Below are 19,479 nucleotides of genomic sequence, written 5' to 3'. Positions count from 1 at the left end.
CCAAAAAGTCGAAGTGTTCCTTTAAAGTGTAACTTCGCCGATTTTCCACCCGCTTTGTATTGTTACAATGTCGGTGGTATATGTAGATAAACATTGTTTACTCGTTCTCCATGTTACCTGAATTGATGAGAAATTCACGTTTATTTGACAGCTCCAGGGCTTTCGTGAATGAAAACTACAGATTATACTTCCGCATTTTTGTATCCCCGCCCACGGGCAGTCGGATCGACAGAGGGTTATTAACAGAACAGTTATTGTAAGGGTAGGTTTATCTCTGAAATTTGTACTGTACTATGTCTACTCTTGAAACAGTGTTATAGTAAAAGTGGAACACTATAGCAACAGCTTTCTTACCTGTACGCGACGGTGTTTTGCTTTGGGGGTTTGGGAGGAACTGACAGAGCGGCTGTTTCTTTCAGTTTTTTCCCCTCCGTTTGGCCTAAAGCACTGTCTTTTCATGCTCATTTTGAAATGTTGACCACAAATACAACGTTTTTTCAGGTTTACGAATCTTTGCAGTCTTTAGCCGCAGCCTACAATGCGCTGGATCCTTCACTGGATTATAACTCACTCCCGCTAAACGTTTACTCTTTGAGTTCTTGCAACCGGGAACAATACAAGTCGACCACATTATGACTAAAAGTTTGCTAAGTATTTTCTTCTAAAGCAAGGGGGTATTCGATAACAGATACATTACAGACTGGTTGAAGTGGCCTTGGACGGCAACATGCCGGGTGCATTATGGGTGTTGAAGTTTTCCGACCTATTTGGCAAAAGGGAAGACAGCAGCATTTTTTCTCTAAACACGTGATGCGCATATTACTGTAATTTCCTATTATAACTGTAAAGCTGCTCTGAATATATTGTTAAAGCGCTATATAAATGAATGTGACTTGATTTGACTTGACTAAAATCACTGTAATCCCATAAGAAAAAGAGGTCAACTTTAGCATACATTTAGAAAAGAGTACTAATTATGAGAATAATATTCTTTAAAAGAACATACTTAAGTGCAAACAATGTAATGTTTTCAGACACTTAATAGCATGATCATTGCAATTAAATAAAATGTATATTAAATATATTTGTAATTACACATTTGTATGTATCACTTAAAATAAATCATCTTTAAATGTAATATTTAAACACTCATAAGATGACATAAGTTTATTAAAGCCTTTTAAACTCCTTTTTAAAAGTTTAGATAAGTGTGTTCAGAAACATAGCCATGAAAGTTTATTCTCTTAAAGGACACTTAAGTGGCCTTTTATTTCATTTATATAATCTGCAATTATTATTAATTAATTAATTTTAAATTAATAAAAATATATACTTTTAAGATTTGAAATACACTACAAGTGCGCATTGTTAAATACATTAAAGGGATACTTCACCGATTAGCATTAAGCTTTGTCTCAGTAGAAACATTTTGGAATGACCGTGCTTCCCTCCCTCATGTCCCCCTGAGACGAGAGATTTCTGTATTGTGTGTCATCATTTTGCGTCATCAGAGGCTTTTTTGGCCAGAGGCTAGAGACTACAGTCAGTAGTAGGAGCTCGTTCCGCATGTTTTCAACCCGCCCATAGGGGGTGGGATCTCACGATAAAATGGCGTCTTTTCAGTTTCGAGTCAACTAGTAGCCTAGTTGTATAATTTCTTCCGATACTGCCCTCTGTAACCAGTAGGCGTGGCTTGGGAGTGGCCTCGTAGGGCAGCGAAGCAAGTGCATTCTGGGAGTTGTTGTCTTTCACCCACATGAGCCATACATTTTCTGGCTTTTCTCAGTCTAGAAGGCACCAACTTCTAAAATAATTTCACATTTCTACTACATAAATGACCCAATTTAAATACACACTCATCTTTCCACCGGTGAAATATCCCTTTAAGCACATTTCAAATGTTCTCTGGTCTTGTTTTGTTTGTTTGCAGTAATCTGGAGAACAAGGCCAGTGCAGTGAGGACCATCCGCACCCTCTTGAGAGAGAACGCCAAGCGGACGGCTCCGGTTGAGCGCCGATTCAAAGATGTAAACTCTAACTTCACCTTCCCCAGGAGGAGCCACCCAGGAGCACTAAGAACAAACTCCTGGCAGAGGCTGCCGCCACAGCCAAAGACTCGAGACCCGGACGAGGGCCGACTGCTTGACGGATACGCTCATTCTGAGCCCCCCATCCCGAGCCGAGGCGAGAACGCTACTCTGAGCAAGAGCTCCACGCTGTGCTCCCTGACCAGCGCCTTGGAAGCTCAACTCCAGAGACTGAACTTTGTAGAAGAACCGCAAGGAATGAGCAAGAGCAGTTCCAGCAGCCTTCAGGGCAGTCAGGTGACTCTGCTGGAGGACTCTCCAGGGCTGGACCTCAACACCCTGCTGGCCAGGGACTACAGCGTGCAGAGCCTGGGATCGGTCGTGAATGAGGATTGTTTTTATGACACGGTCATGGGCATCCAAAAAGCTGCCATTCCCAGCCTATAGGGGAAGTTGGTGCTATGAACATTAAAATGCACTAAAACGTGATTATCATGCCTTGATATGAACAGGTCTTACCCAGACAGTTTTATATCTGTAGCTCTGTTGCAAAATCTAGTGAGCTGACTACTTAGACGGCACATGACTCCTGAGGTACTTTGCTTTGCTCAAGTTCTAAGGCAGCATCACATGTGTCCTTCAAGGAATATATATACATTTAACACTGAGAACAACACTACCGGTCAAAAATGTTTGGAAGACTTACAGTAAGATAAGTAATGTTTTTGAAAGAAGTCTCTTATGCTCACCAAATTTGCATTTATTTGATCAAAAATATAGTAAAAAATCCAGTAATTATTACAATTTAAATTACTTTTTTATTCATATATTTTTAAATGAAATTTATTGCTGTGAAGGCAAAGCATCAACTCTTAGACTGGAGTAAAGATGCTGAAAATTCAACCTTGCATCACAGGAATAAATTACATTTTAAACTATATTAAAATTGTAATAAATAAATTGTTTTAATTTGTAATAATATTATAATACGTGCACTATGCAATGATGTAATAATATATGTTTTACTGTATTTTTGATCAAATAAATGCAGCCTTGCAAAAACATAAATTATTTAATCCCCTCAACAATTAAGAACCAGGGATCTTACAGTCTTGGAAAACCTGGATATATGAGGATACATAATTAAAAAAATAATTTTTAGACCTGTAAAAGACATTTTTTTATAAAGAATATACATTCGCCAAGCTCTAAAATATTTTTTTCGAGTAGAAATTGTGAGTAAATAAAAATATGAAATGCTAAAACATTAAATCATGAACGACTGGAAAGGTCATTAAATAAATAAATTGAATTAATTCATTGGTTTAAAAGAGTGGGATCGCTGAATAACATTCAGCTCTTAAAACATTCGGAGTTCTGAATATTATTTTGATTATATTTATTTTAATTATTTAATCTCTGGACACTATGGAAGCTTGTTTCTGCCACGGAATTAGACTTTTTTTTTATTTCTTGCAATTATGACTTTCTCAGAATTGTGAGTTTATAAAATTGAGAGAGAAAAAAAGTCAGAATTGAGATAAAAAGTTGAAATTACATATAAATTACAAATTATAATATTTTTTTAAATAAATAAAAAATAATTCACTTGCGGACACAAGCTTTTACAGGACACTCCTAGTTTTTGCGAATAAAAAAAAAAAAGTTTTAAAAACAAAACTTTGTCTTTACAGCAGATGTACCAGAGAAACCTGTTGGCGTACATGGGGGCCCTTCAAATAGAAAGGTTTCTGTCCCAAATCAGTCACTTATGAGGTTTCATCTGGTTAGTCAGCTCACTGGGGTTTGGAACAGAGCCACTATGTGAATGAACATCCTGATAATCCTGCATTAAACTCAAGGCACTCTGGCCCTCGAGGTCCATTTTCCTGCAGAGTTTCGCTCCAACCCCGATCAAACTCACCTGAACAAGCTAATCGAGGTCTTCAGGATCTCTAGAAAGCTACAGACAGGTTCCATCAGAGTTCCATCAGGGTTGGAGCTGAAGTGGATCTCGATGGCCAGAGCGTTCCATATGGGCTGACACATGTATTATTAATACACGAGCAAAGACTGTTTCACTGTATGTAAATACTGTAGCTTTACACGTATTGCTTTTTCGACAAAGGCTTTTCTCAGCTCAGTACTGAAATGGCTGGGCAAGTTTTTTAAACCCGAAGTCTGAATATGAAATGTTTTTTTTCTAAATTATACTTGTACATGTTTCTTACAGACATTTTGTTTGCACATTTGTAATGTGTGATTTTTTTATTACTATTATTAAAAGGCATGTTTTACATTCCTTAAGTTAAAAACTTAAGTTTTCTTTGTTGTTTAATTAAGCTTGAAAATACTGTTATTACTGTTAAGATATAAATGTTGATATACTCTGTTGTCAGTTTTGGCCATTGTAATTTATTTGTAAAAATATATGACTTAACTAAACAAACCTTGTGAAAATGATTTTGTTTTAATATTTAATAAAGACGGTGTTCTATAATATTTCCTGATAGCATGAAGGTCTTGCTAGTCTTGATATCCTACATAAAAATTAAAAAAAGCAGCAGCAATGCAACAAGATTACAGCGACCGCTGCTTTTACTGTCCAAACTAAAAGCAAAAACGCTGACACAACACAATCACAGCCAATCAGATTATGCTTAACACCTAGAACGAGCTATAAAGATAACTTTAATGATTACTATAACGCCCACATTGGCAGATGATAATGTTCGGTTTATTCAAAGCGCCATGCAGTTTAATCATTTGTCGCTTTAAATGCTCGAGCTTGTTAAAGCAGGATGGATTCTGATTGGCTGTCAATATTTTTTACAGAAGATTGTTTCTGCCACAGAATGAAAAAAAGAAAAGGTAATTGCGACTTTTTATCTCCCAATTCTGACTTTTTATCTCAGATTTGTGTGATATAAAGTCGCAATTGCAAGAAATAAACTAGAAATTCTGACTTTTTTTCTCAAAATTTTCTCTTCTTTTTCTCAGAATCGTGTTACAAAGTAAGAAAAAAGTCTGTTTTTGAAGTCAGAATTGCGTGATATAGGGGCCCTATTTTAAGGATCTAAGCGCATGGTCTAAAGCGCACAGTGCAAGTGCACTTAGGGCGTGTCTGAATCCACTTTTGCTAGTTTAACGACAGGAAAAATGGTCGGTGCTCCCGGCGCATGGTCTAAAAGGGTTGTCCCTATTCTCTTGATGAGTAATAGGTGTGTTTTGGGCTTTACGTGCAATAAACCAATCAGAGTCTCATCTCCCATTCCCTTTAAATGCCAGTTGCTGTGTGTTTAATAAGCAGAGTGTACGCACGTTCTGGACCCGCCTATAGGCGCATATTACTTTATTACATTGCGCTATTGACTAACTGAAACCTGGTCTAAAGTCAGTCTATTTCAGTTGCCTCAAAATAACAACGCGCCAACAATGCGCCTGAACACACCTCGTTTTCAGACCAGCACGCCCATGGGCACACAGATGGGCGCAAATGCATCTGCTATTTAAACAACGTGGCGCAGGATGTGAAAATGATAACTGCGTCGGGCTGAAACTAGCAAAAAACACTTGCGTCGCGCCTGGTGCCGCATTGCACCGGGTGTATGATAGGGCCCATAAAGTCGCAATTGCAAAAAAAGAGTCAGAATTGTGACTTTATATCACGCAATACTGACTTTCTATCTCGCAATACTGAGAAATAAAGTTGCAATTGAGAGACAAAAAGTCGCAATTAGCTTTTAAAATGTTTTATTCTGTGACGGAAACAAGCTTCCATAGTTTTTAGCGTTCATCAGCTGGAACAAAAAATGCTCTGAAAGTGATTCCAACGATATTGTATATCTGTGTCGTTATCGTTAGCTGTGGTGTGGACTCTGCTATTCTTTAATATTTAGAAATATTTTTAAAACTATATCATTATTGAATGGCATCTTTGGTGTGAACATTGCCATGTTTTTAGAAAGGTTTAGAGATTCTATCAATCGACATAAGAGAAAAGCGGCTCTGTGAATTAGTTCTTTCTCAGTCACTTTGTTTTAAAAAAACAAGAGAGAGAGAGAGAGAAATGAAATGACATGAAAAAAACCCCCAAAAAAACATGCTCAACTGAGTCATAATTACGAGCCCTTTTCTCTAGTTTCCTTTGTTCAGGATTTTTGTGGGCGATGTTAATTGTGTACGTGGGCTTTTTGATAGCACATTTCTTTGTCTCTTAGATTGAAAAGAGGGATGGGAAAAAGAACATTTGCATTCCGAGAAGTTGTACAAGAGCTTGCCTAAAGAACAGTGTTAAAGTTTTAGGTAAGCTTAGGTTTTAGTTTTTTGTTTTGTGTACATAAAATGCAGTTGTCTTTGCATTTTTGACAGCAATTTGCAGCAACAAAGTGACTGGAAGTCATTCATTTTCAATAAGAATTGCTAATTTGCGGTGCCATGAATGAGTTAAGTTTGACTTTATGCAAATGAGCAGTGAAGTAAGTGAAGCTCATGTGATCCATCTGGGAGATAATGTAGTCATGTGAAGGCAAGAAAAAGGAGAAGGTTATTGTAAGTGAAGGACTCAATTGTTTTGTCTCTTCAAATATACAGCAATATAATAAAAAAAGAGTGACAATAATCTGACCAACAACAGCATGTTCTCGCACCCTCTAGTTACATAATTTCTCTTAGTATGAATGCAGAATAAAGAAGCGTATAGACAATTAAATACATGCCAGAAAGAATAGTCCAATCATGAGTCACTATGCGAAGAAATGCAAGAAAGAAGACCAATTGCAATTCACTATGCAAATACAAAAGTGAGGACATCCTTGATTAGATTTTGAATGGTGAACATTTAATCAATGTAAATCAATGGGAAGTCTTCAAACTTTCATCTTAAAAGTGAATTCTTATTTTTGTATTTTTATCCTTATTTTTCTGGCCAAGCTGTGATATAAACTAAATGCTATTGGCTATTTTAAAAAAAGGGGAGGAGCTGCTCAATATGTCCCGCCCTGTCTTTCTGTTTCAGTGGAAATTACGCGTTTCAAGGCACTTATAACATATAACCAGTTCAGATGGAAATGACCTCAAGCTGACTTTACAGCAGCTTTACCCATTAATAGAAACAGTACTTCCTTGAAAATAAATTCAAGCACAGCTTTACAACAACCAAAATGAAATGACCCTTCACACTAGATAATGTTTACAATGAAGAACTACATAGGGCAATGTATCTGTTCAATATAATACCTTACTCGTCTGTTGAGTAATAAAAGCACATCTCTGTGTCGCTTTTACAACATTTCAAATCCCTTAGTTCTCAACATCTCTGAAAAACCAAGCCAATGTTGTTTCTTGTTTTATTACGAGCTCTGTCGCGTTCTCTTTTACCAGCAGACTCTCCTGTGTTCTGGCGTTTTTAAAAATGGGTGATTACCCAGAGGTTGGAGATTAAGCTGCTTTATGTCAAACTTTCTCTCGCGTTGTGACAACAAACCTCTGCCACTCACACACCATACACGCGTTAAAGTAGCCAGATCAACTTTTTACTATTTACTAATACAGATATGACGAGACGCATGGGTGAGTGACGCATGTATGCAGTTTCCCACAAAAAACATCCTGTCAGGTCTTAAATCGCTTAAAGGCTTACCATGGGGAATCAGGGTAAGACAAAAACACATTTTAGAAGAAGAATTGATTATGTATTGACTCATTTAAAGTTTGTTAATTTTGAACAAAAAAAGTGGAACTTTAGGTGGAAATCTCTCAAGCGGTTACAGTTTAATTAAACAGAAATATGTGGGCTGCTTTGCAAGCACGGTGATTCCACTTGACCTTTTTTTTTTCACGATACATTTGAAATGTGTTTCGAAATCTAATATGACTTAAGTGAAATGTCCAAGTATGCCTTTTCAGAAATATGAATAGAATACTCATAGGAAATGGCAAAAATAAAATGGATGTTGAGGAAATGTCAAAGCAGCCCCCAAGCTCCTGTTGCCACAGTAACATCTGTGTGGAGGACCATAAAGACGGCCCACCTCTCCAACACATCAACTGTGAATGAGACTCCATCCTTATCAACACAAGCAGCCGGAGGACGGGAGCAAACACGGATCTTTATGAGCGTGAGTGCACTGACGGAAGAGCGTGGGAAGTGTCTCAGATCCCAAGGCTGGACTTCCCCTGCCCTCTGTCTGCTCTGAAATGAACTGACAGATTGCTGAAGTAACCAAAGCAGACTCTGCCTCATTCCCACTCTCAAAACCATTCAGAGAGCCTGTCGTTGGGTTTCTCCGGTTTGCTTTTTAGCCTTGTCATTCTCTGAATCAGCTGGTTTGGATCTCATTCACAGTTCTTGGACCTTCTAGACTTTTAGACATGGCACAAGTTGCATCCAGAACTGGAGATATCGAAGGGAAAGTCTCAGTCCAGAGTCTGGCTCTGGTACAGTAAAAGCAGTAGTGGGAACTATGGGATTGGACACGGATGACCGTCTGCATGGAGCTCATAGGGAATGTGCTGCGCTCAGCCTGACATCGACCCTGTGTCACATTTAGGGCACCCCACTCTCCCACTACCTGGACGTCACACACGTGTGCTGACCACACGTGTAGGTGTGTTGGCATATTCTGGCTGTAGCTGTCAAGACATACAGGTTAGTGAGATATTGTCTTTCTTTCTTTCTTTACTATAAACATACTTATACAGAGAGTAATTAGCTACTAGTTAAACATATATGGGAGACTACAGTATATATATATTCAGGGACCAGAATATCAGAGACTTAATTCTGCAGACGAAACAGCGTCATTTCAGTTGGAGTAAGCATGATCTGGAAATGGATTGCTAATTTGCCATAATGATCACTATACACTGCCAGTCCAAAAGTTTGGTAGATTTTTTTATGTTTTTGAAAGAAGTCTCTTCATTCACACCGAGGCTGCATTTATTTGATCAATAATACAGTAAAAATAGTACCAATGTGAAGGTAATGTGATACCTAATTTTATATCATTTAAAATGTGATTCCTGTGATCAAAGCTGAATTTTCAGCTTCATTACTCCACAGTCTTCAGTGTTGCATGATCCTTCAGAAATCATTCTAATATGCCTATTATTATCAATGTTGAAAACAGATTTCGCTGTTTAATATTTTTGTGGAAACAGTGTTGCATTATTAACAGGATTCTTTTATAAATAGAAAATTCAAAAGAACAGCACTTATTTGAAATATAAATCTTTTGAATATAAAACAGTATATGTCTTTACTCTCACTTTTGATCAATTTAATGCATCCTTCCTGTATAAAATCTATTATTTTATATAAAAATCGAATTACTTTTGAATGGTAGTGTATCATGGTTTCCAAAAGAAAATGTTTTCAACATTGATAATAATAATAAATGTTTATTGAGCAGTAAATCATCATATTATAATGATTTCTGAAGGATCATGTGACACTGAAGACTGGAGTAATGTGACTGAAAATTCAGCTTTGCATCACAGAAATAAATTACATTTTAAACATGTTGAAATAGATTTTTTATTTTTTATAATAATAATAATATTTCACATTATTACTGTTTTTACAGCATTTTTCAATCAAATAAATGCAGCCTTGGTGAGCATAAGAGACTTCTTTCAAAAACTTTTGGCAGGTAGTGTAAAGCTGCTAAGTTTGGAAATGAGTATGCAGGGCTTCATGAATCATTACACCATTAATGGCACTTTTTTGCCTGCAAAGCTAATTTGACCGTGCCTTTAGTGAAAGTATTTTGAGTTGAGCTAGAACGCTACATAGCAATGCTAATCTACAACCTCGTAGAATTGCACTACAAATTACTCAAACCACCTTAGCAACCACAATGACGTTAAAAACTAATCCAAAACCTTAACAAAAGCATTGTGACACACAAAAATCTACTCAAAACACTTCATAACTGCACCACAACATGCTAAAAAATTACTCAGGGTATGTACGCTTACACGACAACGATGCACTAATAACGTTTTTGTGTACAGCTGACATCGTTGTGAAAACGATCCCCGTTCAAACGGATCCGTGAAAACGGCTAAAAACGATGTATTATTCATGCCAGGCCAGTAGTTGGCGATGTCAATTTGTAAAGAAACACTATACTGAACACATATTTTTATACAGTATTGTTTTAAAAAACTTGCACTTTGAAACCTGTTATCAAATGCTTGCGTTTTCAGGCCCTCAAAATGCAGTTGTTGCGTAAATGAATGGCCAGAACATACAAAGTTTTCCATTTTTAGTTAAAAAACAGTGTAAACGCAACCACACAGCTGTGTGTGACAAACCACTCAGAAGACCATTTCTACAACACATCTGCACACTAAAAAGCACTGTGAACATGGTAGCAACTGCACAGCGGCGTGATAAAGAGAACACCTTGCATCGGTACAAGATTGTGTTGAAAAACCACTCAAAACACTTTAGCAACCAGCCAACCACATAGCAACACGTAATAAAAAAAACACTCAGAACACCTTAGCAACCATAAACAATGTGCTAGAAACCCACTCAGATCAACACCTTGCATTGTGGTGGCAGTTCTCTCTCAAGCAGCACCCACACTCTCTTCAGAAAATGCAGAAATCAAGTATAAATCTAGAAAGAAAAAATTAAATGGTTAGTCATTCATTTTTAATCACTGCAATGATTTTGAGTTTGTCAGATGTCTTAATTATCACCGTCTCAAAGACATTTTTCAGAATTTTAGACAACACCACTTGCTGATCAGGAAAACAATGCTGCTTGTGATGTGACGGTAGGTGACAGCGAGAGAGTGGTTTCAGTGATGGTGCAGGGTCGTGCTGGAACAAGCAGCTCTCATTGTTTGCTGACAGATATACAGTCTCTGTCTGTGCCACTGATCTGTGGACCACGCTATTTTCTAGATCCCTTTTCATTACTGACCCTGTTCACCTTAGATTTCAAGATGTTTGAAAAGCTCTAATAAACTGTATTGTGCATTATTTTAACAGAGAAACTGTATTCTGCATTATTTATATATAAATAAATATTATATAGCCTATAGAAAAAAAGATTAAGCAGGCTTTTTTTTTTGTGTATTGGTGTGAACTGTAGGTCAGCATACACGCCGTTCAAAAGGCTGCATTTAAAAAAAAAAATAAAAAAAAATAATAATAATATTGTGAAGAATTATTATTTAAAATAACTGTTTTCTATTTTAATGTTTTAACAAGTTATGTATTCCTGTGATCAAAGTTTAATTTTCAGCATCATTCCTCCAGTCTTCAGTGTCACATGATCCTTCAGAATTCATTATAAAATGCGGATTTGATTCTCAGGATTTTTACAAAAGATTTCAGATAAATGCTGTTCTTTAGAACTTTCTATTCATCAAAGAATCCAGTTTTTTTTTTCAACATTCATGATAATAACAAATGTTACTTGAGCGTCAAATCATCATATTAGAATGATTTCTGAAGGATCATGTGACACTGAAGACAATGATGTAGTAATGATGCTGAAAATTCAGCTTTGATCACAGGAATAAATTACATATTAATATAATATATTCAAATAGAAAACAGTTATTTTAACTTGTAATAATAATAATAATAATTATTATTATTATTGTATATTTAATCAAATAAATGCAGCCTTGGTGAAGAGACTTTTTAAAATCATTAAAAAAATATTTTTACAAATAAGTGTATAATTTGTAAACTGTATTTCCTCATATACAGTATTTGTTTTGGTGGCTTATGCAAGGAATATTTCACAATGTGTCGCCACCTGGATAAAAAATAAAAATGTTATGCATGCTAGATAAACTTCTGATATAAATGTATTACTGAGAAAGATTATTCTTGCAATTCAATTTAAGCCATGTAATCTCTACTCACCAAAGCCATTTTACTTATTTTAATGTTTAGTAACATCTGAATCATAATAAAAAAAGTTTTACAGTCCATATTCTCCATCTTTTTCCATTAACCTTTTCATTTAGTTTCTTTACTGTTACACGTTTAGTTGAAAGGTCAAATCATAGTTTATATTACAGATTATATGATGACCAAGTGAGCTGTGGTGAGCGAAAAAACATCCCTCTGAGAAAAGTGAATTTCCATTTTATTTTCCCACGCCCTACAAACATCCAGAGGCTAAACATGCCGCTAGTACACATGCTCAGTCCTGGGACTCAAGCCTCTCCTGACCAAAGAGACTATAAACATTTCTAAATTAACCATAGCAAGGCACTTTTATTTCTAAAACATATTTTAAAAAGCCACTGCAGACACTGCTGTAAAATCAAACACAATTAGACAATAAAATACATAAACTGACAAGATAATACACAAATTAATGTAACTGTTGAAAACCCCTGGTGGTGAAAATCAAGTTTTTAATGTTGTTTATATGTCTATGTGGTGTTTTTAATATGCTTTAAGACAAATCATGTGCAAATTCATAAGTCAACACCATTACCGAGTATTTTCTCCTTAAAACTGCAGTGAAAAAAAGTCTCAAAAATGCGGTTTGAAATGGCTGGTGAAAGTTCCAAACCTGTATGAATTTCTTTCTTCTGTTGAACACAAAAGAAGATATTTTGAAGAATATGGGTAAACAAACAGTCGAAGGGACCCCATTGAAAAAATACTATGGAAGTCAATGCGGACCAGCAACTGTTTGCCCACCAACATTCTTCAAAATATCTTCTTTTGTGTTCAACAGAAGAAAGAAATGCATACAGGTTTGGAACAACTTGAGGGTGAGTAAATTATGACAGAATTTACATTTCTGGGTGAACTATCCCTTTAAGTACAGTGACAAAGTAAATGGTATTTCATTACTGTCCACCACTGAATACTATGAGAACATTTGTAAATGCAGGTCAGCATAACATTATAATTGGCTTATAAAGTTAGATTACTATGTCCTGTGCACATTATATACGTCTCTCTGATGTGAGGAATCAGACAAACTGTACACTGACACACACACTTGGTAGCATGAACACATTAAATGTGTTGTTTTGAGGGTTAATACAGTCAAGACCACACAGTACAATCATATGATTTATATGTGATACTGTAGTGGAGTGTAGTCAAGACTCATCTACATGATTTGTATCTGTCCACATACAGCAATATAATAGAAAAAAAGTAGAAAACAGTGTCAGAAATCATAGCCATTCCTGCATTAATAATCATTAATCTTGTTCAAAATATGATGTATCATGCACTGCTGCAATTTACATACAAAGACTTTCCTCTGCATTATGTCATAATTGTTATCAAATGTTAGCAATAAAACTGATTCATTGTCCAAATAGAATGATCTCTCTCTCTCTCTCTCTCTCTCTCTCTCTCTCTCTCTCTCTCTCTCTCTCTCTCTCTCTCTCTCTCTCCTTTTTTACAGGCAATACATCTCATTGTTATCAGATCTTCAAAAGCCATGGCCAGTCGTGCAGCCCACCAATAACACTAGAGAATCCAGCAGTAAGAACGCCTACTAGTAAATAAAAATGCAGCAGTGACCTCCAGTGATAAAACTGCTGTTTGTGTGATCATGAGATTACAAGACATAAATTAATAAATAAATTATTTTATTGTAGGTTCTTTGAAGGACTGTCTTTGTCCATTTAGCAGCTTTCTCTTAGCGTGGTTGAGTGACAGAGAATACGTTTTTTTTTTAGCAGTCCTGTAACAAATGTCCTCCTTTGCTACTTATCAAAAATGACCCAAATCAGCAACCCATTTCTACTGAACTGTGTGATAGTGCTGCCATAGATAATTGCCTGCCACATGTAATAGAAATTGATTTTCTGCAGAAAAATCATGCATTATCATTTTCATCACCTCTTCTTGCATATCACCTGAAATGACATTCCCTTTACCCTGTGTTTTCTGACTGACCTTCAAGAGGGTTGTCTAGCCTACAGTGATTACTGATCACATGCTGAAATATCCAGTCACTCACAATCAGGAACGTATGGGGGTTCTTTCATAGGACACTGAAAAGCTTTGAGACATATGCTGGGTTGCCAAGGAGATGTTATTTGAAAAGAAAGAGGCAGTTTTACAGTAGTTTTGCCTGTTTTTTCTTCATTCAGTAATTCATTTTTCATTCTCTTTTCTTCAGCAGCTAGAAGAAATCTCTTCAGAACAGCTTGACGCATATATTGCGCACCAGTGAAAGGGTAAGTAAGGGTTTTTGTTTGTTCTGAGATAAATGAAACAGAACGTACTCTCACAATGCACTTGTCTTGATCAATTCATGAGATTCAAGGACAACAAAAGATAAAGGTAATTTTCATTCCCTTTCTAATTTCCAAGCTGTCAAATGGTTTGCACAGATAAGGGAAAAAATCAATTAACTCCAACAAAACAGCCACCCCTGCCCAGATAATTGGCTCAATTTCTACCTTACAGCAGTCATGTGCCATATTTATGTATTCTTGTAACAGCATAACCTATGCCAAAGGGTGTTTCTGCAGCAGTGAAGTCAAAAAACAATTAGCCTTTCAACACACACTACAGTCACTTCCCCCCAAAACGCTCACTGGTTCACTTAAAAAATAAATGTCCCAAATAAGGATAGGGTGGGACAAAAAATTGCGGCTTTCCCTTCCACTCATCAGACCCCATGCCTCATCTGTCAGACCGTCACGCTTGTTCGCTCAGTTCAATTCTCATTCCGTTTTTATCGCAGCCTAGCGGAGCCGGTGCGGAGGAATTATCTGCTGTCAGCTCCTGCGCCGGGCTGATAGGGAAACGCAGCGCACCGAGGGCCACCGCAAGGTGAGAGGGACGGCCACAGGGGGAAGGGAACCAAAAGTCCGGGACCGATGATGCCGTCCTCCACTATGCAGATGTTTGCCTTCATTCTGGCGTTACTGGGGGTCCTGAGTGCTACGGTGGCCACACTGCTACCCAACTGGAAGGTGAGTGCGGATGTGGGCAACAATATCATGACTGCCATCTCGCAGATGCAGGGACTGTGGATGGACTGCACCTGGTACAGCACCGGAGTCTTCAGCTGCTCGCTTAAGTACTCGGTCCTGGCATTGCCGGCTTATCTTCAGACTGCACGCACCACAATGGTGCTCTCCTGCATGATGGCGACAATGGGACTCTGCTTGGCCGCCCTAGGGCTGAAATGTACTCGATGGGGTGGCAGTTATCGCTCTAAGGGACACACGGCTATTTCCGCAGGGGCTTGTTTCATCGTAGCAGGGGTCCTGTGTCTGGTGCCCGCATCCTGGTTCACCAATGAGGTCATCACTACGTTTATGGACTCCAAAGTGCCCAAGAGCAGCAAGTACGAGCCAGGGGCAGCGGTGTACGTGGCGTTCGTCTCGGCAGGATTCCTTTTAGCTGCAGGCGTGATCTTCTGCTTATCGTGTCCTGGAAGGAGAGGCGGTACATTGGATTCGGGCTCATCCCACCCAGACAAGCCAAAACAGCAGAAGCTGCGCCAGGAGCAGCCGAGCCGTGACCAACAGAAACAGCAGCACTGCGAACAACAGAGTCAGACTGAACCGCCGGAACGAGAGCAGTCTCATCGACTCCAAGAAAAGCTACAAGCGGATGATCGTCAGCAAGAGAAGTCGGTGCCGGACAGATTGATCCTGGAGAAGGAAAAGCAGTACCAGTCTCCATCTCGAACCCGAATTCAAGATCCCAAGGCCGTCTATAGTCTGCACGACTACGTGTAAACAACTGTCATCGACTCCAGGAGCATGAGTATTTAGGATGTTCTTGATTCTCAGACTGCCTTTCTTTGTGAGCGGCGAAAAGAGGAGGGGAAAAGCAGTGGAGCAGCAGGAGGAATAATGACTTTGATGCCGTTATCAACCCTTCTCATCTGTGCTTTGGCTTACAGCAAGCGAAACACTGGAGGTATTTCCAAAGCCCCCGGAACAGACAAACTAAGGATTGTGAATCTTCGGGAACATGGTTTTAACTGCAACGGCAAGTAAAAAGGGGGACCAAATAGTGACGCATCATAAAAATGCAACATAAGAAAAGTATCATGAAGATACTAATGCAAGGACAGTTCTGAAGGTGCATTTGCTTACTAAAGGTTTGAAAAAATACAGTTATTGTTGCCCTATCATTTCATTACCATGTCAAAGTAAAACGCAAACTCTCAAGAGTCAATTTTATCAGCCTTTTGGTAGCTGGAACCATGTGTGATAAGCAAGTTTTAATTCAGAAGCTTGTAGATGATTCATTAGGCAGTATGTGCATGCTGTTTGTAGATAATGCTGTTAATAATGCTGCAAACAGATAATCAAGCTTGCACCTGAGGATGTTCACAACATCAGCTGTCCATTAAATGGTGCGTGTCCTTCAGAAAAGGGATTTTGAAATGTCCAGTCCATATTTTTCAAAGAATGGTGTGGGGGGAGGCACAGCAGCAGAGATCAGTTGAGGTAATGATGCTCTTTGCTTTTCCATTAGGTTCGCTACGGATGGGTGCACGCTGCTCATTTATTGCGAGCAGACACACACACACACACACACACACATAAGCTTTCCTTCCCTCCCTCGTACTCTTGCTAGAAGGGTAATGGGGGCTTGCACCCAATCATCATGATGCTGTGCGCCAGTGTGTCGTGCCTGCAGGAAGTGCAGTTGGTCCTGTTCTAGGGCAAACAGGACGCAGTAACACACTGTTCACACTTTTGTCGAAAAGTAGAACCAAGGTGACGGAAATCTCAGCGGTGGCTTCAGACTCCCCCGCTGGGCAACAATTACACCTTTGGTCTACGTCTCAATTCAGTCAAACCATCCACAGTATTTTCTAATTGCTATGCTGTTTTCACTTAGTCAAGCCATTGAATGTATTTTCAAAGAGTCAGTGGCAATGTGCAATATAATATACAATATTTGGCTGAAGCTAATGCTAAGTGTCATTGTCTCTGTGGTTTCTGTCATAACGATGGTCAAGGGCTCCTAATATCTCCAGAGGACGCCACTGCTTTTCATTTCTATCTCACATATAAGTATAGGCTACATACTGTTCTTTGTGTTTGATTCGCATGTAGAGAATGCTTTAGAAACTGATGCAAAGGCTGAGAGGGACAATGAATTTGAACAGATGTCAGAATGTGGCAATCAGAGGTCACGTTAGACTTCTGTATTCATTTTGAGGACATGGTTGTAAAAATTCCATCATAATTATTACCTGTCATTTTAATTTTCATATTTTAATGATAAAAAGCCACTTAATAGGCTCTGTTTTGTCCACATTTTCATTTTTATTAACAAACTTACAGGACAAATATACAATATTATGCATTTATTTGTTTATGAAGAGAAAGTTGAGCACAGACATTAGGTAGCTTTTCAGGTTTCATCATGAATGTTTGTCCAACAAATCACAATAATGTTTGTGCTTTGTTACTTTTGATATGAAACAAAGTCTCAGCTTTCAAATTCTGTACATTTTATCACAAAATTCTAACAATAAATACCATTTTGGCGCTCTTTGATGTGGCGCGAGAGATCAACTCCTGAGTTCAAGCGAAGCGGAGCGCGTGTGAACGCGATCAATTCCGTTCTCTTTACGTTACAGAACGAAATAAACATACATCAACATCTAACAAATATATGAAGAGTTCAGATGCAAAAGCCTCTAGTGCCATCTGAAATTTTCTTCAAGAATGATCATTTTTATCAAGCTTGTATATTTAAGTTCAGTAATTTCACTTAAATGGCAATGAAAATGACCTATTAATTGTCATTTAAGTGAAATTACTGAACTTAAATATACAAGCTTGATAAAAATAATCATTCTAGAAGAAAATTTCAGATGGCACTTAGAGGCTTTTGCATCTGAACTCTTCACTGTAAAAATGAATACGCTATATCTAATCAATAAAATTGTGGCAACAGATTACAAGCAATATTATTAATCAAATTTAACAAATTAGAATTGAGTAATAATTCATCAAATTAATTCCTTAAAAGTTAACCATTTAAAATGAGTAAAATTTACAACAAATTTTTTTTAAACAAATGTTTTTTTTATTGCCAACATTGAAGACACCTGCTGAAGGAGAAAACCGTAATTTTAAGTCACCATTATGGTGATCCGTGTTTGTTTTAGTTGGGCTCTTGACCCTTAAATCATTTACTTTACATTTTGTTTGACTGCTGTACCTGAGTTATAACAGCCAGATGAACAAAGAGAAAAGGTGATCTGATGGTGTTGGTTGTGTTTTAACATAATCATTATTTCACAATCATTTAACCTGAATCACTGAACTCATATAGAGCCCAAATTCTGAGTTAGGTTTACTTTATTAATTATAGCAGCTCTGTCCTTGTACAGCATAATATTTTTTGCCTTTTCAATGAAATCCACATGATCAAATCAATAAAAATAAAAAATAAACGTCAAAAAAAAGTTTTTATGTAGGCACACACAGACATCAATAATTCGCGTATGAATCTCAGCAATGGTGACAAACAGATCACCTCTGATCATAAGCTCATTATTTATTCATGCAGCAATGTATGATGGGAGCCATGAATGAGTTTTGATTGGTGGCACCCAGAATGCACTGCAACATGCTTTATAATTGTCACCATTGTTGAGATTCACAAGCTGATTATTGATGTCTGTGTGTTTAAAAATGAAAAAAAAAAAAAATATATATATATATATATTAGTTGTAAATGAGACATGTTTAAGAAATCTTTGGATTAAATTGTAAAAGTTCAAAATATTATGCTGTGCAAGAACAGTGCTGCTATAATTAAAAACTTAAATTGCTAAATTAGGTTCCCAAGTAAATTGGGATCTGAGTTCAGTGATTCAGGTTAAATGATTGTGAAATAATGATTATGTTAAAGCACAACCAACACCATCAGATCACCTTTTCTCTTTGTTCATCTGGCTGTTATACCTCAGGTACAGCAGCCAAACAAAATGTAAAGTAAATGATTTAAGGGTCAAGAGCTCAACTAAAATAAACACTGATCACCATAACGGTGACTTACAATTACGGTTTTCTCCTTCAGTGATTCTGCTTGTTAACATCATGGTGTCTTCAATGTTGGCAATAAAAAAAAATATTTTTTAAATTGTTTTTGTAAATTTTACTCATTTTAAATGGTTAACTTTTAAGGAATTAATTTGATTAATTATTACTCAATTCTAATTTGTTCAATTTAATTAATAATATTGCTTGTAATCTGTTGCCACAATTTTATTGATTAGATATAGCGTATTCATTTTTACAGTCAACCACAGAAAGACTTCAATAAAACAGTAAACAATCATGTCAGAAAAGTAATTCGTTGACCATTAACTTGATAGTTACCAAGAGCGCACTCGCCACCAAGTGTACAGAACAGAGGTGAGAATTACAGTTACAAGTTACAATACATCAGCCTCAGTGTAAATCTGTCAAAATGACGGACGGTTTTCAGATTTTTCCGTCACTGA

The 19,479-nt window shown here is 37.3% G+C and overlaps 2 protein-coding genes across 6 annotated transcripts in view; both read left to right on the top strand.

The window, feature by feature from the left end:
- The window catches only part of tiam2b (TIAM Rac1 associated GEF 2b), a 53,411-nt gene extending 48,872 nt beyond the window's left edge, over positions 1 to 4,539 (top strand). For both annotated transcript variants that reach the window (XM_082148446.1, XM_082148447.1), the window contains exon 26: positions 1,931 to 4,539. In XM_082148446.1, coding sequence (XP_082004572.1) covers positions 1,931 to 2,474 — 544 coding nt within the window. In that variant the 3' untranslated portion in view covers positions 2,475 to 4,539. The remainder of the gene's footprint in view (positions 1 to 1,930) is intronic.
- A 3,597-nt stretch (positions 4,540 to 8,136) lies between these two features.
- On the top strand, positions 8,137 to 18,048 carry cldn20 (claudin 20). Of its 4 annotated transcripts, XM_082148115.1 has the most exons (5): positions 8,137 to 8,676; positions 10,769 to 10,816; positions 13,438 to 13,517; positions 14,161 to 14,218; positions 14,731 to 18,048. In XM_082148115.1, the coding sequence occupies exon 5, from the start codon at positions 14,867 to 14,869 to the stop codon at positions 15,734 to 15,736; it is 870 nt and encodes a 289-aa protein (XP_082004241.1). In that variant the 5' UTR covers positions 8,137 to 8,676; positions 10,769 to 10,816; positions 13,438 to 13,517; positions 14,161 to 14,218; positions 14,731 to 14,866; the 3' UTR covers positions 15,737 to 18,048. The 4 variants fall into 4 exon arrangements, with proteins under 4 accessions (XP_082004241.1, XP_082004242.1, XP_082004243.1 ...); XM_082148116.1 differs by lacking the exon at positions 10,769 to 10,816; XM_082148117.1 differs by having other exon boundaries at positions 14,161 to 18,048.
- Positions 18,049 to 19,479: the final 1,431 nt, after the last annotated feature.

The sequence above is a fragment of the Leuciscus leuciscus genome (genome assembly GCF_965113295.1).
Source record: "Leuciscus leuciscus genome assembly, chromosome: 19".
NCBI lineage: Eukaryota > Metazoa > Chordata > Actinopteri > Cypriniformes > Leuciscidae > Leuciscus > Leuciscus leuciscus.
Note: the sequence above shows the minus strand (reverse complement) of the source record. Positions and strands in the feature narration are given on the sequence as shown.